The following is a 16375-nucleotide window of genomic DNA, read 5'->3' as shown; positions in this document are numbered from 1 at the left end:
CACCCTCGGCAATGCCGGCGATGCCGGCGATGCCGAACCGGCTCGGGCTGGGTCCGGTGGAGTCGAACAAAAATTTTATCTGTCAAAGCAGACAGAAGCAAAAATGTAGTGACCGACGCAGGGATCGAACCTGCAATCTCTTGATTCGTAGTCAAGCGCCTTGCCATTGGGCCAGCCGGCCTTGTGATGTAGACTCGGGCAAAATATGACACTATCTTGGGCCAATGGATATTGGAGATCTCTCATCCCAGAAAATGCTCATTTCCAGGTGTATTGTGATAGAGTCATAGATACAGATCAGTACGAAGAGATATATATAAGGTAAAGAAAAGAAAAACGTGGTATGAGGGTATGTTAATGCAAGAAAACGCCGTGACAGAAACCGAAAATCAGATGCCGCCCATATCGCCTAGGCCGAGTCATACATCTGACTCGGCAGTGTCTGTCACATAAACATGCGGCACCATGGGGGTCTTTTCAGAAACCGTGCCTTCTTCCACTGAGATAATCCGTGACCTGTCGCCGAGTACCTTTTGCCATCCAAGACTCACTCCCAAGGACATCAGTAGCTCTCCGATGAAGAACCCGACCAAGCAAGCCACCAGCCCAGCGGCAGTACCCAGCAAAGCAGGAAGGATAATGGGCCGGATGATTCGCATAAAGGCGTTCTTGTGATGGCGGTCGTGGTGAGGACGACGATGTTCAGCGTGGTGGTGAAGGTGGGCTGGAGTGGCCCAGAAGGAAAAGAAATGAGTCTCCGGTCCAGAGTCGGTTGTGGCTTTACCGCTGATGACCTTGGTAGCACGGTTTTGAACGGAATCTTCCGTAACCGGGAATGAATCGCGGGTTGGTGCCGTGGTCTTGGCCTTGATCTTGGGCTTGTCGAAAATGGAACCGAATTGTGTCCTCCAGTAATTAATCACCCACGTCTGGCTCTTCTGGGAAACATGATCTCCCTTATCACTGCCACGAGCTGGTTCGACGCGGAGACGAGACATCTCGTACTTTCCATTTTGGAAGGCGAGAAGGTCGACGACCACTGCGTCCGGTGACACGAGGTTTCCCTGCAGATCGAACCACTCGACTCGCACGCGGATCATATCCGCCGTGGATTCCATTTTGTCTGTGGGGAGTGTTTGAGTGTCGAGCGTGTAGGATAATTCCACGGTCTCGTCACTGGGGTTGAATTCATAGAGGGGCGCGTGGAGCTGCATTATCTTTGATGGAGGATAAAGTTGGTGTTCATTGGCGTATAGGCTTCCATTTTGGATGGATAAACTTATGGACTGTATTATGTTAGTGTGACGACTAATTGATAAAATATGTATCACCCACGAGTCTTGATCTAACGCCATCTTCGAGGTTGTGGGAAGAAGGAACGTAAGGGAGTCGGAGTTTATGAGGGTTGGGGATGGAAGAAGCCACAGCACCGCCTAGGCAGAGGATTGTCCACAGCAGCATAGTGGGGGTATTATGAAGTAAAGGATAGAAATAGAAAGAGAGTGAACTGTAGAGAGAAGAAAGTAGAAAGGAAAGAGAGAAAGAGAGAGAGAGAGAGAGAGAGAGATAAGATTTAACCTTCCAGGGTTCTGGGGTTTTTCTACTCTTATAATATTCTACTACTAGGTATACTAAGTATACTAAGCAATACTAATAGTACATATATAAGACCGGAACTTTGAAAGCTTAGCGTTGGTTTTTATCCACCGAGCATGTTTCACTCGTTTTTAGTGGTTCTTCGGGGCTATTCTTAGTATCTTTGACTCTGCTTTCATTATTGAGAGCCTCACCTGGAATTTTCATGTCTCAAACTTCTTTCCTTTTTTTCCCTTCCTTTTTTTTTTTTGACTGGACTTGCAGACTCGTGTATAACTCTTGAGAGCACGTATCTATTAGTATTTAGTACGGAGTACATATTAGAACAGTGCCGATCTGAACGGATCCGGCATTATTCAGTTTCCTGCTGCCTAGGTATATACACCATTCTTACGGAGTACCAGTTCCCTACGATGGTCTAACGATCTTCGCTCTAGCGTAATCCTTCGAAACTGACTTCAAAGGTTCTCGAGGAATCGTGGGATTTCATCGGGGTGCGCGGATGCCGAACCGCTCCTGGCTATAGATCGACACGATTTAAGACAAGAGTGCGAAACCCTAATATGGTAAGTGAGCAAATGATCAAAAAGTCGCAGACAAGATCCCGTAAAGATTGAAAGTCCCGTCCCTTCCTCCGTATGTACCTCGTACTGGACCCTGAAAATCCACGGCCCCCAACATTGCCAACAATGGGGGAATTATTAGCGTGGACCTCCATGGATGTGATAGGATAGAAAACATCGAGAACTTCGAAAATCTTGGCAAACCAAGAAACCCCAGCCTTTAGGCTATATAAGCGGTTGACATACGAGTACAATGTCCCGAAGGCCAAATTCCCTCAAACTTTAAGACCCTTTGTCTCAGAATGAATCATCTGAATCATGCTGAAGAGTTACCTAGGTACCTAGGTACCTAGCTACCTAGTTAGACTATTTCTTTATTCATAGTCCAATCGGCCTCGTCTACGTAACACGTGGATGGTGTAGTATGCGAAGGATATCTCGTCATTCTCATTTAATTGTCTCAGACACTTTAAACCCTGCCCACATATTTACTAGACATCATATGTACATCGTACCTATAACACAATACAACATACAGGCTCAAGTTTCCTTATAATAGGGCGCATTTTGCCAGAACCGACAGCGTGGGTTATTGGTCAGGTCTCGCGTCGGCTGGATAGTGTGATTGCCAATGTTCATGAGCCGTGCATGCTGGCCATGTTCTCTGAAAACCGGTGCCAGTGGAGACTTCGGCACACCATGCTGGACAAAGCTAGTGAAATAGTCCTGCATGGCCAACGCCACAGTCACATTGGCAACCCCCGAGGGCGAAGAACCACTCCCGTTATTGTAAAAAGTGTACGAGACATCCTGTCCATGTAGCGCGGGTGGTATGCTGAACTTATACGCATAGGTCTCGTTGTAGAAAGCACGATTGATATAATCGGTATTGCACTGGAAGATGAGATCGGAGATGACGAGCGCCGTGCGCGCGACCGAGTCGGTGTATCCATAGGAGCCGTTGTAGACCGGTGGATAGAGGACATCCGAGACAAAGTCGGACACATTTGTCGGAATATTCGGTGACAAGGTCTTCATTTGAGTTTCCAGACCGGTGCTGTTAACGCTGTCGGGCGAAGTAAAGACCAACCCTTCGTTCGCGTTATGGCCAACCATGATGTTCAAGTTGTGGTCGAAATCGTCTCGAAGCAAAAGTTGCCCCGGCAGAGCAGGCACGAAGCTGCCGTCCACAACGGGCCCGTAGGTGAACTGTCCCCACTGAGATTTGGTCGCGACTTGGTACGCATTGGCGGCGATCAATTTGTCCGATGGCAATTTCCGGGCTTGTTCGATCGTGCTAACATTGAGAATCCCTAAAAACTGCTGCAGGGTGTCTTCTTGTTGCTCTTCACCAATGACGGGGACCCAGCCCGGGCTCTGCAAGATCGCTTGCTTGAAGGGTGCAGCACCCCGTGTGCCTCCATAGGCGGTGATCTGATGAAGGATTGATCCTGCTCCGGCAGACTCTCCCATAACTGTGACCCGGGTTGCGTCTCCACCGAAAAGGTGAATATTCTTATATACCCAGTCAAGAGCAAACCGTTGATCGTGGAGTGCTGCGTTGGCGGTGCCATTGGCTGTGATACTGTCACCACCAAGCCAGCCAAATGCACCCAACTGGAGCGAAATTAGCATTTTCACGGCACCAACCTAGAGTTATCGTTCTGACTTACTCGATAATTCAAGGCGACGTAGACAATCCCATCATTGTTTCCCAGCCTGCTTCGCTGGATCAACCCGGTTGGGTTCGAGCTACTTTTGTCTCCTCCCACATACCCTCCGCCATAGATCCACACCAGCACCGGTGCCAAGTTCTTTCGAGATGCCGCGGTTTTGTTCTTTGTACGTTCGAATATGTCTTTGGGGACAACAACGTCAAGGAATAGACAGTCCTCAGTGGTGCGTGGGTCTTGCTCCGCCGCCTTGTACCCATAGGAAGAGATGTTGGTGGATTGAGAGAAGGACTGGTTATAGAAGTAGCTCAAGAGGAAGGCCGGTTGAACGTTTGTCGACCACAATGGGGCTGCCTGTGGGCATATCTTTCCCACAGAGCCATTCTGGATGTGTTCTCTGTTTTCATTTGGGAGTATAGGTGCCTGGAATCTCAGGTCACCAACTGGAGGTGCCGCATAGCGGATATTGCTGAAATTATAGAGGCCATGGGAGCTCTATTCCGAGTGTTAGATAATAAATTCAAATCCCGAATGTGAAAAAGACTTAGCTGACATTGAATGAAATTGCTTGGTGTAGCTCATATCCCAGATCAACCACAGGTAATTTGGAGGCCAGACACGCTGAAGCCAGCGTCAGCAGTAATACGATGACCATCTTGACCCCAGAACAGCAAAATAAAAACGCGGGGAGGCCGTTTAGATCTTCTGTGTTCTATTGTATATTAATGCCGGGAACCCGGAGGTCTACGGATACCCAGGTGGAGTATATGATCCACTGGACAACGAGAGGTGTATACTAGTTGACCTAGTAAACTTCCCTGCCAATCAGTGTAAGCCAAGCTTAGCCATGTGGGAAATCTGGTCAGCGTTCCTTTTCTGCGAAATGCGTGATGATGTCAAAGCGTGACATCGCTTATAACAAACCAATAAGAGATGAGATTCCCCAGGATTCGTCTTTCAATCCATCAACGCTATACTAAATCCGGGGTTGAGCTCCGTACAAGGCACAGAATGGAATTGTTGAGCACAGACTTGCGGGGTACTCCGAGAACAACATTCAGACGGAGATTCCGATTATGCATTGTTGCCTAGAATTGGTTTACTTCATTAATTCCACAGTTGAATTAATCCCTCAATCATTGACCTCACGGATCTTATACTCGAACATCTGGTTAGAGGGCACTTCATGCTCATTCTGGAGTTTCGCGGCACTCTCGGCGCCCGCTGCTGGCACACGGTACTCGAACCGTTTCCCATGTGCTGGCACAGATCCATCGGGCAGTGCATATGGGAAAGGCAGATATTCGGGTAATAGACCCAGCTGCACAAGTACTGTTGCTTGGTCCCATGCAATGTGTTCATGAAATAAGCGATCTCCGCGGATGTTGACTACAGATGTAAATGGAACGCGAACGTGATTGCCCGTAGGAGGAATTCCGGGGATCCTAAGGGTGAAGATGTTAGTTGATTGCTCGATTCAATCACAGGGAAACACTCACATCCAGTCTATCTCCTTCACATGAGTGAAGACAAATATAAACTCGTCCACAATACGGTCGGTGCCGACTGTCCGACTAATAAGCTCCAAGGCTGTATCATCGGGGTTGTTGAAGATGAAGTGATTGAGATAAAAGTGACTTAAACGAGCTCGTCCAATGCCTCCTGTTAGAGTTGGCACATGGTTCACGTAAGGCTCCGAGACCATCGTCGCCATTGTCTTTTCGACCGAGCGCACTTCAAATTCATAATACGTGTGCTCGTCCCAGATCTTCTCAAGGTCAAAAAATGGGCCGCCCATGTGCTTTTTAACAAATCCGACACTCCGCGTGTGAGCTACTCCTGCTGTCGATATCTTGAAATCGGGGTGGCCGGGGATCATGAAGCTGGGAGCGGATACGTTGGAGTATATGTGTGTGGTTTTTCCTTCCTCTTCCTTCTTCTCACCTTTTATTGGGCTAGACAGCTGGAAAAGGGTTGACTGGAAGAATGGAATGTTCCAAGAATCGAAAAATACTGCGGCGATCAGAGCTGTGCCTTGAACTAGTGCACCTTGCAGACTGCCCTCAAACTGGGGAGCATAATCTTCCTTTGATCCGTACACTGAGCTAAGGTCAGTAGAGACTAGTTGAATAACTGGGTCAACACTTCAGTACCTATCAATCCAAGCTTCTCCTTCGTGTCGCACTCTAGCCTCTCTGTTAAGCCACGCTCAGCTTCTTGAAGAAGCTCTCGTAGAGACGATATATCAATGGCAGACTTCTCATCCACGGTAATCTGCGCCACTGTAAAGCTTTCCTCTGCCCATTTTTTGAGGGGTTCTGGATCAAGCGTCTTGTTTTGCTGCTGACATGTCGCGTAACAAAGAGGTCGAATGAGAATCAGTCCTGGACCGTGTCCACAGCGAGAAAGAGGAGGCTGGATTGTCACATGAGGGCTCAAGTCCACTTGAGCGGAAGACAAACTTGACTCGGTCATTTTTCAGTCAACTAGAAGTTAGAAGTTGAGCAAACCCGGAGGGGTTCCCAAGTGGCCGGGCGATCGTTATATACCCGGGCTCTGTCACCCCCACTCGGACCGCCAGCAAGGACAAAGGCGATATTTAACTGTGCAATACATAGACTTCAAAACCCTAGAAAATCAGAAACTCATGTAATTATTGCAATTGTCGCGCTTATCCCAGATGGTACCATCCACGTGACCTGTCATCGGAGCTCGGCCCTTTCATTTCCACGCGCTGCCGCTCTCCAAGAACACAACCCAACAATGAACGCACTTGTCCAGTCGGCCCTGACTGATGTCGAATCCAAACTCAATGCTCTTCTGACTAGCCTCACAACCTCTCCCACTGCTGCAGGAGCCCCCGCAGCAGCTGTCGCCCTGCTCGATTCGGACGATGCGCTAACCTCCGCCATTGAAACCCTTCGACAGCACCAAGAAAACCACGCAAAGATCCTTCGACTGCGAAACGAGGCACAGCAGTTGGAGGACCGAGTCAAGGGCATCGTGGGGGACATTGAAGGCTTCGAGAAAGAGATCCGCACAGCTTGTGGGGACAACGGTGACAGCGACAGCGATCTCGATTCTGACTCCGATGACGATCTTGGGGGAAAGAACTCATTGCTGCGGGGAATCAAAGAGATTGACTACAGGTTACTCTTGGATTTTGCACGTCGCATCAGCAAATACAACCACGAAGCAGCAGCCGACGCCGCAACAGGCGATGTGAAACGGCAAGAACAAGGAAAACCCCTCGCCGACAAAGATGTGACGATGACGGGAATGAACGGAGAACAACCAACAGACGAGGGCGCCGAGCCAGTAGCATCTGTCACCAAAAACGCAACGCAGTGGTTGGACGATTCCGCGAACGTTACGCGCCAGGTCTACATGCTGCCCTACCCGATGGAGGAACGGATACGGATGGGATTGATGGGTCAAATCCAGCTTTCTGCTGGTGATGATCCCGAAAAGGAGGTCGAGCGGTTATTACGCGAATCTGAGGGTCTTGGGGCCGCAGAACCGCCCGCAGCGGTGGAACCAGCGGAAAGCACAAAGCAGGCGGGCGAGGCTGCAAGGGCTGCGGCTCAGGCCGGGTCATCAGCCGCTGGAATGCCGCGGGCGCATGTCCCAGCACCAGCACCGAAACCAAAGCCCAAGGCGATGCTGGACCTTGATCTCTACGACCCCGATGAGGATGAGGATTGATTGTTTTTAACGCGGGCGTTGCATTCGATTTTCATAATGATACCAGCTACAACAGCACGAAATGCCATTTAAGATATTTCTTTTTTGAACTGTGTCTCATTCCACATTGCATATCTTGGTGCCTTTAATCCAGCTATTCCATCTTATGGACTGAAGACTTGGCCGCCCATCCCCGGAACTTCTTGCCATACGAGTACAATGGGACGGTGCAGAGACACCACACTGCTATTAACGACATGTTCAAGTTGGTCGGCTTGACAAACCTATTCTTCTCTACCGACGAGGTGATGAACTTATAGACCCTGCACTCCTTTGGTACTTACATATGTAGTGTATTATTCAGTAGCGACGGTGCGAGTGCTGATATATATATTTTAGTCTGAATGTAAAAGTCTGAATTTAAACACACAACCATACATACAGGAATCAGGAACGACATGCCCCTGGATATATATATAGTTTAACACACTATTTTACCTACCTTGGGGTCACGCCTCTCGGCAATTAAATCGGTCTCGTGTTGTGGAAAGGGAAGCTGATGGCGATTAATACGTTTTATCTGAGGCGTTTCAACTGCTCTGCATTCTGTTGTAGACGTAAATAAGGCCCCTGGTTTATATAGTTAGTTTATGCTCCAAATACAGTCTTCTCCTTAAAAATGATAGAACCGAGAAATTGTGCGATATACGCTCGCATGGCTCAGTGGTAAAGCGCATGACTCGTAATCATGAGATCCCCGGTTCAATCCCGGGTGTGAGCATTCAGATTATTTTTTTTTTTGCATTTTTTCTAAATGCATCATACATACTCTTCCAAACTACGGCGATCTCACAATGTTTCCATGGCTTAATAGACTAGTGTCCACGATTCTCGGTGACTGGGAGCTTTTTGGCCCGTTCCCATAACACAACGGGACGTGGCGCTTAATTCCTGTATATAACCCTGGAGAGCCGAGTGGTCCCCAATATACATGTGCACCGCCTGTCTATAATATACTGCCAACCTCGACCAGGTCACGTGCCATAAAGTTGGGTTTAACTGCCTGGGTTTAGCCCAATATTTCGGAGGTCCCACTGTGGGCTCTGTACGCTAAGAACAGAATCTTCAATAAATGTAGCCCGGCAAAGCGTATCACTTGTAACCATGAGATGCTCGGTCTCTTAAGTGTTTTTCCTTATATCCAAAACCCTTCTACTGTTTTCCCTCATATAGTCAAAAGATCGATCAGGTCCACCAATCAGCTCGCATGGCTTAGTGGTAAAGCGCATGACTAGTAATCATGAGATCCTCGGTTCGACTCCGAGTGTGAGCAATTTTTTTGTCTCTATCTCAACTACTCTTGACACAGATTGGCTGTGAGTCTTTCTAATTTTCTTGTTTAGTGCTATCCGTTTGTACATATGTAACCAAGCAGTCCGAGTTTCAACAAGAACCAGCTCGCATGGCTTAGTGGTAAAGCGCATGACTTGTAATCATGAGATCCGTGGTTCGACTCCGCGTGTGAGCTTATCTTTTTTTTTCCTCCTCCCCTTAACTTCCCTTTCACAAAGGCTGCGCCGAACCATTTGTGAGTAGCCAGGAGCAGGCCAAAACCATGGATTTACTATCATTTTCCCACTCCATAATAGGTGGTCTATATTATTACGGTAGTACGTCGGAGTAACGGGATAGGTGCATTTCGCTATAAGTCCACCTAAGAAAACTAGGCCCCGGCGATACTGTCTAGGTAGAGAATCCCTGAAGGTTGACGACCATGGGGTGTCCTACTAGGCACACAATCAAAATCGGCGTTTATAACGTATTTATGTAATTATTTTAAATATTTAGACAATTATGTCGACGGGCGTACGCGGCCTCTGCCACTGATTAATCAGATAGAGGAATAAAACCAAGTGGTCATCATCCTAGATAGAACCTTGGAAAAAGGCGGTTAGTTTATGAACCTTTGAAAGCACCTTCGATAGTACCTCAAAAGGAGCTTGTCCAGGTATCAGGTCTATGTATGCAAAGATGTGAGAGGCCTTTCATCAAACAGCTCGCATGGCTTAGTGGTAAAGCGCATGACTAGTAATCATGAGATCCTCGGTTCGACTCCGAGTGTGAGCATTTTTTGCTTTAGCTATTTATCTTTTTAGCTTTCTAACCAGCACTAGGGCCTGCTACCTATATTACAGAACTTTCCATATCGCCTAGTTTTTAACTATGATAGCTTCGGTATTCACATTCCTATACGAAGGCACCTACAACGACCAGCATCGGAATTTATGATGGAGCCCTAACCGGGGCTCACAGTTTGTATTCGTGGTGCGTAAGTCGGGCTTTGAATCTCAACCCGCTTTCTATATAGGCGACTGACTATATAATAATGAGCAAATCGTGTTAGTGTTTATAAGCCAAAGAGACACAATGATAATCCAAAAAATAGAGCCCTGGAGTGTAAAAAAGGAGGTCAAAAATGCTCACACTCGGAGTCGAACCGAGGATCTCATGATTACTAGTCATGCGCTTTACCACTAAGCCATGCGAGCTGATAGTTGATGGAGCGTTTGCTTTTGACTATATGAGGCTATCACTCATCCACATCAGTCTTCCAAGGGCGGCTTTATTGCCCTACCCAACAAGAACTGGAACACTCGCTACCAAGTCCTGTCAGCTCTTCAATACATTCAGACCCGGGCATTTCGTTTAAAACAGGCTGAAAGTTGATAAAATTATAATCTAATCAGATGGTGATGCATGAAATGATCACTATTTCCTAATCGGGAACAACTCCGGGCAAAGCAGCCAAGCCTTAGCGGGCCCAGCTACTAGTACCAGCCACATATCGTCGAGAGAGACCCCTGTTGATTACAGTCTGCATGTACCTCTATTGCAATGTACTCCGATATCCCAGTTTGGGGTGATCGAATAAGTACAGTCTTTTTCGAAATCCGGTATATCTCCACACACTTGTGTAGTAAGTGGAGTTTGCCTCACTAGAAGAAAGCCAAACAGCCGATGGCCTGAAAAAATGTTGGTTTCTGATAGGGGGAAGACGGGTGGTAGTTTAGGAGTCATTAGCTTATACTCAAATACAACCTTGGAAGTAATAGGACTTTGTCAGTAAGGAAATCGCAGGTAGAATCTATGGACCCATGGATCTTTTGACTACTTACTAAACACGGCCAGTAAATCACCGAGTAATCACTTTGTGCTGTGAAATGCTGCACATATGTTAAGTAGTAGTAGTTATGTCTTGCTTTTAGATGCGTGGCTGCCTGAGGTCTGTTTACCAGGACTTTTCTCCATACACCTTTCTTCTCTAGTCATTCATGACCTTTATCCCGGCTTCGCCAACAAAATTGGCCTCTTGTTAGCCTTATTAGGAATATGTAGTACCGCGCCGGAGGATGTTCCGGACCATTTCACCGATTATCTTCTTGTCCTTAGAAGGTTCAAAAATTTGGACCCAAACATCTCTGCGTTGTCGGATTATAATTGCGGCCTGTCAGCCGGGGGCTTATCAATGCCCCAGAGTGTGGAGGGAAGAAGATCGATGAGCCTAATGATGATCGATCGAGTCATGATCCCCGGATGTCACCTCCACACCACGAAACACGCGAAGAAGCTTGGTAAAGCTTGGTCGAGCCAGACTGTGTTGATCACCCGGACCAATCGGAAACACCGATGTTATATCTATAGGGTCGATGTAATGGCCTCTTGGCATTGCCCTGGGAAACCCCAAAAGGCATTTAATTAGGCTCCGGGGCCCCGGTTTATGTCTGTCCAGAATGGCGGTTCTTGTCCTGTTGGGTGCTATTTCGCCGAGAGCCCTTGAATTGCTTTTGTCAGATACCTCGCTACAATGAGCCACCACGAAGACCCTTTCTCCAATCATGATCAGGCAGACGGAGATGTGGAGAAGCAATATGACAGTGATGGTGATATCCATTCTCATGGGGGCGCCTCCAGGCCCAGCCGCCGAAAGAAAGAGGGTGCAGATGGAGCTGTCGATGGAAAAGACAGAGAAGAACTGAAAGAATGGGAGTGCTACGACAAGCTAGGATATTCTTTTTCCTGGTGGAAGAAATGGGGTATCATCTCCGTCATCTTTGCTGTCCAAACATCCATGAACTTCAATGCCAGTTTCTATGCCAGCAGCATCACCCTGTACGCGGCGCACTTCAGCATCTCAGAGCAGGCCGCACGTGTTGGCCAGATGGCGTTCCTGGTCGCTTACGCATTTGGCTGCGAGTTTTGGGCGCCCTTCAGCGAAGAGTTCGGTCGATGGCCAATAATGCAGCTCAGCTTGCTTTTGGTCAATATCTGGCAACTCCCCTGTGCTCTGGCTCCCAACTTCGGCACCATTATTATTGGCCGCATTCTCGGCGGCGTGTCCTCCGCCGGTGGTTCTGTAACGCTCGGCATGGTAGCAGACATGTGGGAGCCAGAGGGCCAACAATATGCCGTGGCCTTCATTGTTTTATCCTCCGTGGCAGGATCCGTCATTGCACCAGTTGTTGGAGGCTTCGTTGCAACCTTCCTTGACTGGCACTGGAATTTCTGGATTCAGCTTATCCTCGGAGGCTTTGTGCAAATATTACACTTCTTCATTCCAGAGACCAGGTGCAGCATCCTCGTCACTAGAGAAGCTAGGCGAAGACGGAAAAACGGGAATATGGTATGGAGTGGTGACGAGCTGAAGAAAACTCGCATGTCCTTCCGTTGGGTTTTCATGGTTTGGATACGCCCGTTTGTTATGTTCGTCCGCGAGCCTATCGTCTTGTGCCTCTCTCTGCTCAGCGGCTTCAGCGATTCACTCATCTTCACTTTCCTTCAGTCGTATACGCCGGTATACAAGCAATGGAACTTCACTACGATTACAACTGGACTTGCATTCCTCCCGTGAGTACGCACGATCTTGAATTTAGGTTAATTCTAATGATTATACAGACTTATGGTGGGCTATTTCATTGCCTATTTTTCGTTCATTCCATGGATTTATCGGCATTGCAAGATTAGACAGAAAGACCCAGATGCTCTTCAGCCCGAAGCTCGTCTTTATTGGTTGCTTTGGAGTACGTATTCCCATGCTTGATCGCTGGTCTCATTACTCACTAGTAACAGCGGCTCCTCTGTTGACAATTGGGCTGTTTGGATTCGCATGGACTAGTCTTGGTCCACCCCATGTCCATTGGATTGCGCCCATGATCTTCTCGACTTTGATAGCTATTGCTAATGTAAGTCAAGAACGGACCCCTCCCTTGATACAACACTGATAGCTTATTCCATGATTAAGTACGCCATTTACATGGCCACAATTGACTACATGATTGCCTCGTATGGTCCATATGCTGCCTCTGCCACAGGAGGGAACGGATTCGCGCGTGATTTCTTGGCCGGTATTGCAGCGATGTACTCAATGCCCAGTAAGTGATCACGATCCTACAACAGAATATTACCTAACCGCGACATACAGTGTATATGAACATGGGTACAACACACAACCTTGAATGGGCTTCCACCTTCTTGGGATTCATGGCGATCCTATTCACTATCCCAATATACATATTCTATTGGAAAGGTCCTAGGATTCGAGAACTGTCACCATTCGCGCAGAACTTGGCTTCCGACAGAAAGGAGGCTGGCCGCAGGGTTTCTTCCTGTGGTTCCGGTGATCCAGATCCTGTTGAAAGGTATCTGTCTGAACGTTCCTCGTCGGAGACCAGAACCAGATCCGGCTGAAAGGTGTCTGACACGTTTTCGGAACCGATTCTATTGAAACATGAAGATGGTATATGTGTCTAGTTTCACCGTGGCTTGAGTTGAGTCTCACATCAGAACGGCGGGAAGAAAAGTATGCATTCATTGATACAGGATTTAAGAACCGGTTGCATCAAAAAGCTTCTCTTTGGTTTTATGGAGACATTATTCGTGCTTCTCGGTTTCTGTTAAGCCTTCATCACGACTAGATTAGGGAACTGTTTTTATTTTCATTTTATTGTTTTGATAGATGTTATAATGGACCTGCTTTCACATGTTCTGGTATTTGCTACATACACTTATGCGTGATACAAGAATGGCATCATCTCATCAAGCCCTAGTCATGTCATAGCCAACACTGCGGAAATAATTTCCGATAAAGCAAGCGGCGATATTCTTCAGTATCTAATAAGTGTACTTTGCCCACAAAAGCCCACAAAACTTTTTGAAATTAAGTGAAAGGTATATGGTTAGATACAGTATAGTTCGTGGCCCTCTATGTATAAACAATCAAGTAAAATCATTGATTCCAAGAATCCTGGAGTTTCCGAATGGCATATTCAGTAGTCCAACCCAAATCAGCTTCGACGCCCCGTAGCAGATCAACAATAATCTGATGCTCCTCTGGATTTTCAAGACACTGTCCGACAGCGACAAGAAGCGGGACCATATATATGCGAACTGCACCCTGGGGGCGACCCAATGCAATGCCGCTGAGTTCACGGGAACGGAACTCGACCTCTTTCGTGACCTCCCGGTACCCTTGTAAGCGGTCAAAGGCCGTAGACGGTGCACTGATCACATCTGCCGGACGATTCAGCAATAATGCGATGCGCCCGAAATGGTAATGTTGCATGGCAGCAGCACAGGTTGTCAAGCTATGGAAGATTTCAGGGAATGGCAAGTAACTCCCTTCAGCAGCCTTTGATAGATCCTTGGGGCGTTCGATCCGCACTGAAGAGCGGAACGTTTCGGGCAGATTTTCAAACCACGTTTGGAATTCGAAGCATAGTTTGAGCCAGGTATCTGTGTCCGGATAAGGCAGTTGAGCGGCGTTTGTTGTGCCCTGGATTTCGGGTGAAGCTGCCGGTGATCCGGTCCACTGCGCGAGCTGTAACTGTTTAGACCTGCTGAGGAAGTTGATGACTTTGGCAACAAGCCAGATCAAGCCATTAGCAGCTTGGTCTTCCTGCGATAGAGTTGACCCATTCCGGATAAGATGGAAGTCTTTCTGACCATTGATTGAAATTCCTGCTGCCCGCCAGAGGGGCAGATTCTCTGGATCGAAGTGTGTAGGTGAGCGGGTGAAGTAAGAACCGAGATAGTCTTGGCGAGCGAAATTCCAAAAGGCAGCCTGAATGCCATGGGAGAACAGGGCTGATGCTGCCACGTGTAAACTGAGAAGAGAATCAAACAAAGGGCGAATGCGAGAAAGTTGCCTGCGGTCTAAGTGTTAGTAATAAAACAGCAACCACCAACGAGGATGTCTTACATGTGCCACTCGTCCCCAGGCATGTCTAAAAGCCTGTACATGGTAAGAAGCGTAGCAGTCGCCAACAGATCCTCTGTCTTTCGAATGACTGCCACGTCGTTCGGATCTTCACTCGCAGGTTTCATGTTCGCTTGAGTCTGACCAGAGTTGATCCATCGACAAAGTATCTCAAACGGGGATTCCAAAATAGCCGAGCTGGACACAGTGGTATAGCCATCGGACGTTATGTTATTTAAATCCGAAGCTGCCAGGTAATAGTAATTGGCAGCCTTGAGGAACCAGTCAACTTGAGTCGCATTTGGGTAGGTTTCGGTAGTCGCAGGGCTCGTGAACATCCCACCAATGGAAGCCTTGACCCCTTTCAAACGAGCTAGGTGTTTTGCTGCTAGCGCTGCAATGGCGTACTTCACGGAAAGATTGTTGATCGCTCGAATAGGAGCATGGACGGTGAAGAATTTCTGAGTATCCGACAAATCCAACCTGGTTATATTATCAATACACTGTACCTGCAAAAAGAAATGACAGTTGTACGCACCATGGACCTATGACCTCCGAGTAATGTCGAGTGAGGAACGCGATCTCGTGTTCAGATCCAGTCATGAGTTCCGAGAAGATATCTTGGAATTCATCTCTTTCACTTCGATGCGATGAGCTCTCGGAGATGACTCTTTGGTAATCGGGGCGCTTATGTGGAATTGTGTTGTATGTGTTATCAAATGTTGGGAAACCGCTGGTGGCCGCAGTTGGTGAAATTGACTTATAGATCGCGTTTCTTGTAGATACGCTGCCTTCCTCGAAGCCAGAGAGGGAATTGGGAATAGAGATAGCTGGGCTTTCTGGGGCATGCACATTTGTTTGCTGTGTACTCCCCGTAGCAACCTCTGACCGACTAGAAGGGTCAGACATCTCTACTATCATCGGGTCATCTCTTGAGCCTAACCTCGTCTCCCCCATCTGGAAGGGAATAGCAGGATTAATTTGCTCTTGACGTTGGTTGCATTGCAACACCTGCTCGTTAGGTCCTACTTGCGAGCCTTTTGGCTGCGTTGCGTCTGAAACCAGCTCTGTGGGGTCCTATCAGAAAGCATAAGTGTCTGGGCAGAATGATAGCTGGCAGGTTTGACCTACTTTACTTGAATTGAATGCAGAGCCTGGCTTTGAATGAGGCTCCTGATATGGAGCATAACGGCGCCTTACTGTGGCTCCTTGATCGATGAATTTGCGGGTTTGAACATATCCCGGGCATTCTACCCCGGCGGTGGTGCACCGCCGACAATGAGGGCGAGTCTCATCACACTGCCACAGATTAGCAACGATTATCAAAGCCATATTCAGATTTAGTGAAACTAACTTTGAGATGCCTCTTTTTGCAACGCTCGCAAGCCTTGTTAGATGGCACCCCAGGCATTGTGGGTTTCGTGCCAGTATAGCGATCTCTACGGCTTCGTGCTCAACTCTTTGAGGGCATTGGGGAAGCTCCACTTTGCGTCTTTATACCACACGGAGTTACTTCACATTTCGAAAATACATCAGGTGAAGATGCTATTCGAGGGCAAGAAATCTAGAATGAATGATGCAAGATGCGTCCTTGGCCCGCTCCATCC

General features: G+C 47.7%; 7 protein-coding genes across 7 annotated transcripts; 3 read left to right on the top strand and 4 right to left on the bottom strand.

Annotated features, from left to right (window-relative positions):
- Positions 1-419: 419 nt before the first annotated feature.
- Positions 420-1461, bottom strand: N7519_004823 (uncharacterized protein; the record flags this gene model as incomplete). The annotated part of the gene is made up of 2 exons (XM_057291599.1): positions 420-1286; positions 1336-1461. 2 exons carry the CDS (start codon positions 1459-1461, stop codon positions 420-422), a joined length of 993 nt encoding a protein of 330 aa, XP_057152801.1.
- A 1238-nt stretch (positions 1462-2699) lies between these two features.
- On the bottom strand, positions 2700-4487 carry N7519_004822 (uncharacterized protein; the record flags this gene model as incomplete). The annotated part of the gene is made up of 3 exons (XM_057291598.1): positions 2700-3776; positions 3833-4327; positions 4386-4487. 3 exons carry the CDS (start codon positions 4485-4487, stop codon positions 2700-2702), a joined length of 1674 nt encoding a protein of 557 aa, XP_057152800.1.
- A 477-nt stretch (positions 4488-4964) lies between these two features.
- Positions 4965-6307, bottom strand: N7519_004821 (uncharacterized protein; the record flags this gene model as incomplete). The annotated part of the gene is made up of 3 exons (XM_057291597.1): positions 4965-5277; positions 5332-5932; positions 5986-6307. The coding sequence occupies 3 exons, from the start codon at positions 6305-6307 to the stop codon at positions 4965-4967; spliced, it is 1236 nt and encodes a 411-aa protein (XP_057152799.1).
- A 288-nt stretch (positions 6308-6595) lies between these two features.
- N7519_004820 (uncharacterized protein) lies at positions 6596-7537 on the top strand (the record flags this gene model as incomplete). The annotated part of the gene is made up of 1 exon (XM_057291596.1): positions 6596-7537. The coding sequence occupies one exon, from the start codon at positions 6596-6598 to the stop codon at positions 7535-7537; it is 942 nt and encodes a 313-aa protein (XP_057152798.1).
- Positions 7538-8749: 1212 nt separating this feature from the next.
- N7519_004819 (uncharacterized protein) lies at positions 8750-9108 on the top strand (the record flags this gene model as incomplete). The annotated part of the gene is made up of 3 exons (XM_057291595.1): positions 8750-8892; positions 8920-9037; positions 9088-9108. Coding segments are annotated over 3 exons (282 nt in total), but the record flags the coding sequence as incomplete, so codon positions are not given.
- A 2273-nt stretch (positions 9109-11381) lies between these two features.
- N7519_004818 (putative MFS multidrug transporter) lies at positions 11382-13261 on the top strand (the record flags this gene model as incomplete). The annotated part of the gene is made up of 5 exons (XM_057291594.1): positions 11382-12421; positions 12470-12594; positions 12644-12756; positions 12816-12945; positions 12996-13261. The coding sequence occupies 5 exons, from the start codon at positions 11382-11384 to the stop codon at positions 13259-13261; spliced, it is 1674 nt and encodes a 557-aa protein (XP_057152796.1).
- Positions 13262-13799: 538 nt separating this feature from the next.
- On the bottom strand, positions 13800-16179 carry N7519_004817 (Zn(II)2Cys6 transcription factor domain-containing protein; the record flags this gene model as incomplete). The annotated part of the gene is made up of 5 exons (XM_057291593.1): positions 13800-14718; positions 14772-15251; positions 15307-15845; positions 15900-16067; positions 16123-16179. The coding sequence occupies 5 exons, from the start codon at positions 16177-16179 to the stop codon at positions 13800-13802; spliced, it is 2163 nt and encodes a 720-aa protein (XP_057152795.1).
- Positions 16180-16375: the final 196 nt, after the last annotated feature.

Source organism: Penicillium mononematosum (assembly GCF_028829835.1).
Source record: "Penicillium mononematosum strain IBT 11891 chromosome Unknown utg000002l:1.0-8112719.0:1.0-8118358.0, whole genome shotgun sequence".
Taxonomy (NCBI): Eukaryota; Fungi; Ascomycota; class Eurotiomycetes; order Eurotiales; family Aspergillaceae; genus Penicillium; species Penicillium mononematosum.
The sequence above is the reverse complement of the archived record's forward strand: the minus strand, read 5'-3'. Positions and strand labels throughout refer to the sequence as shown.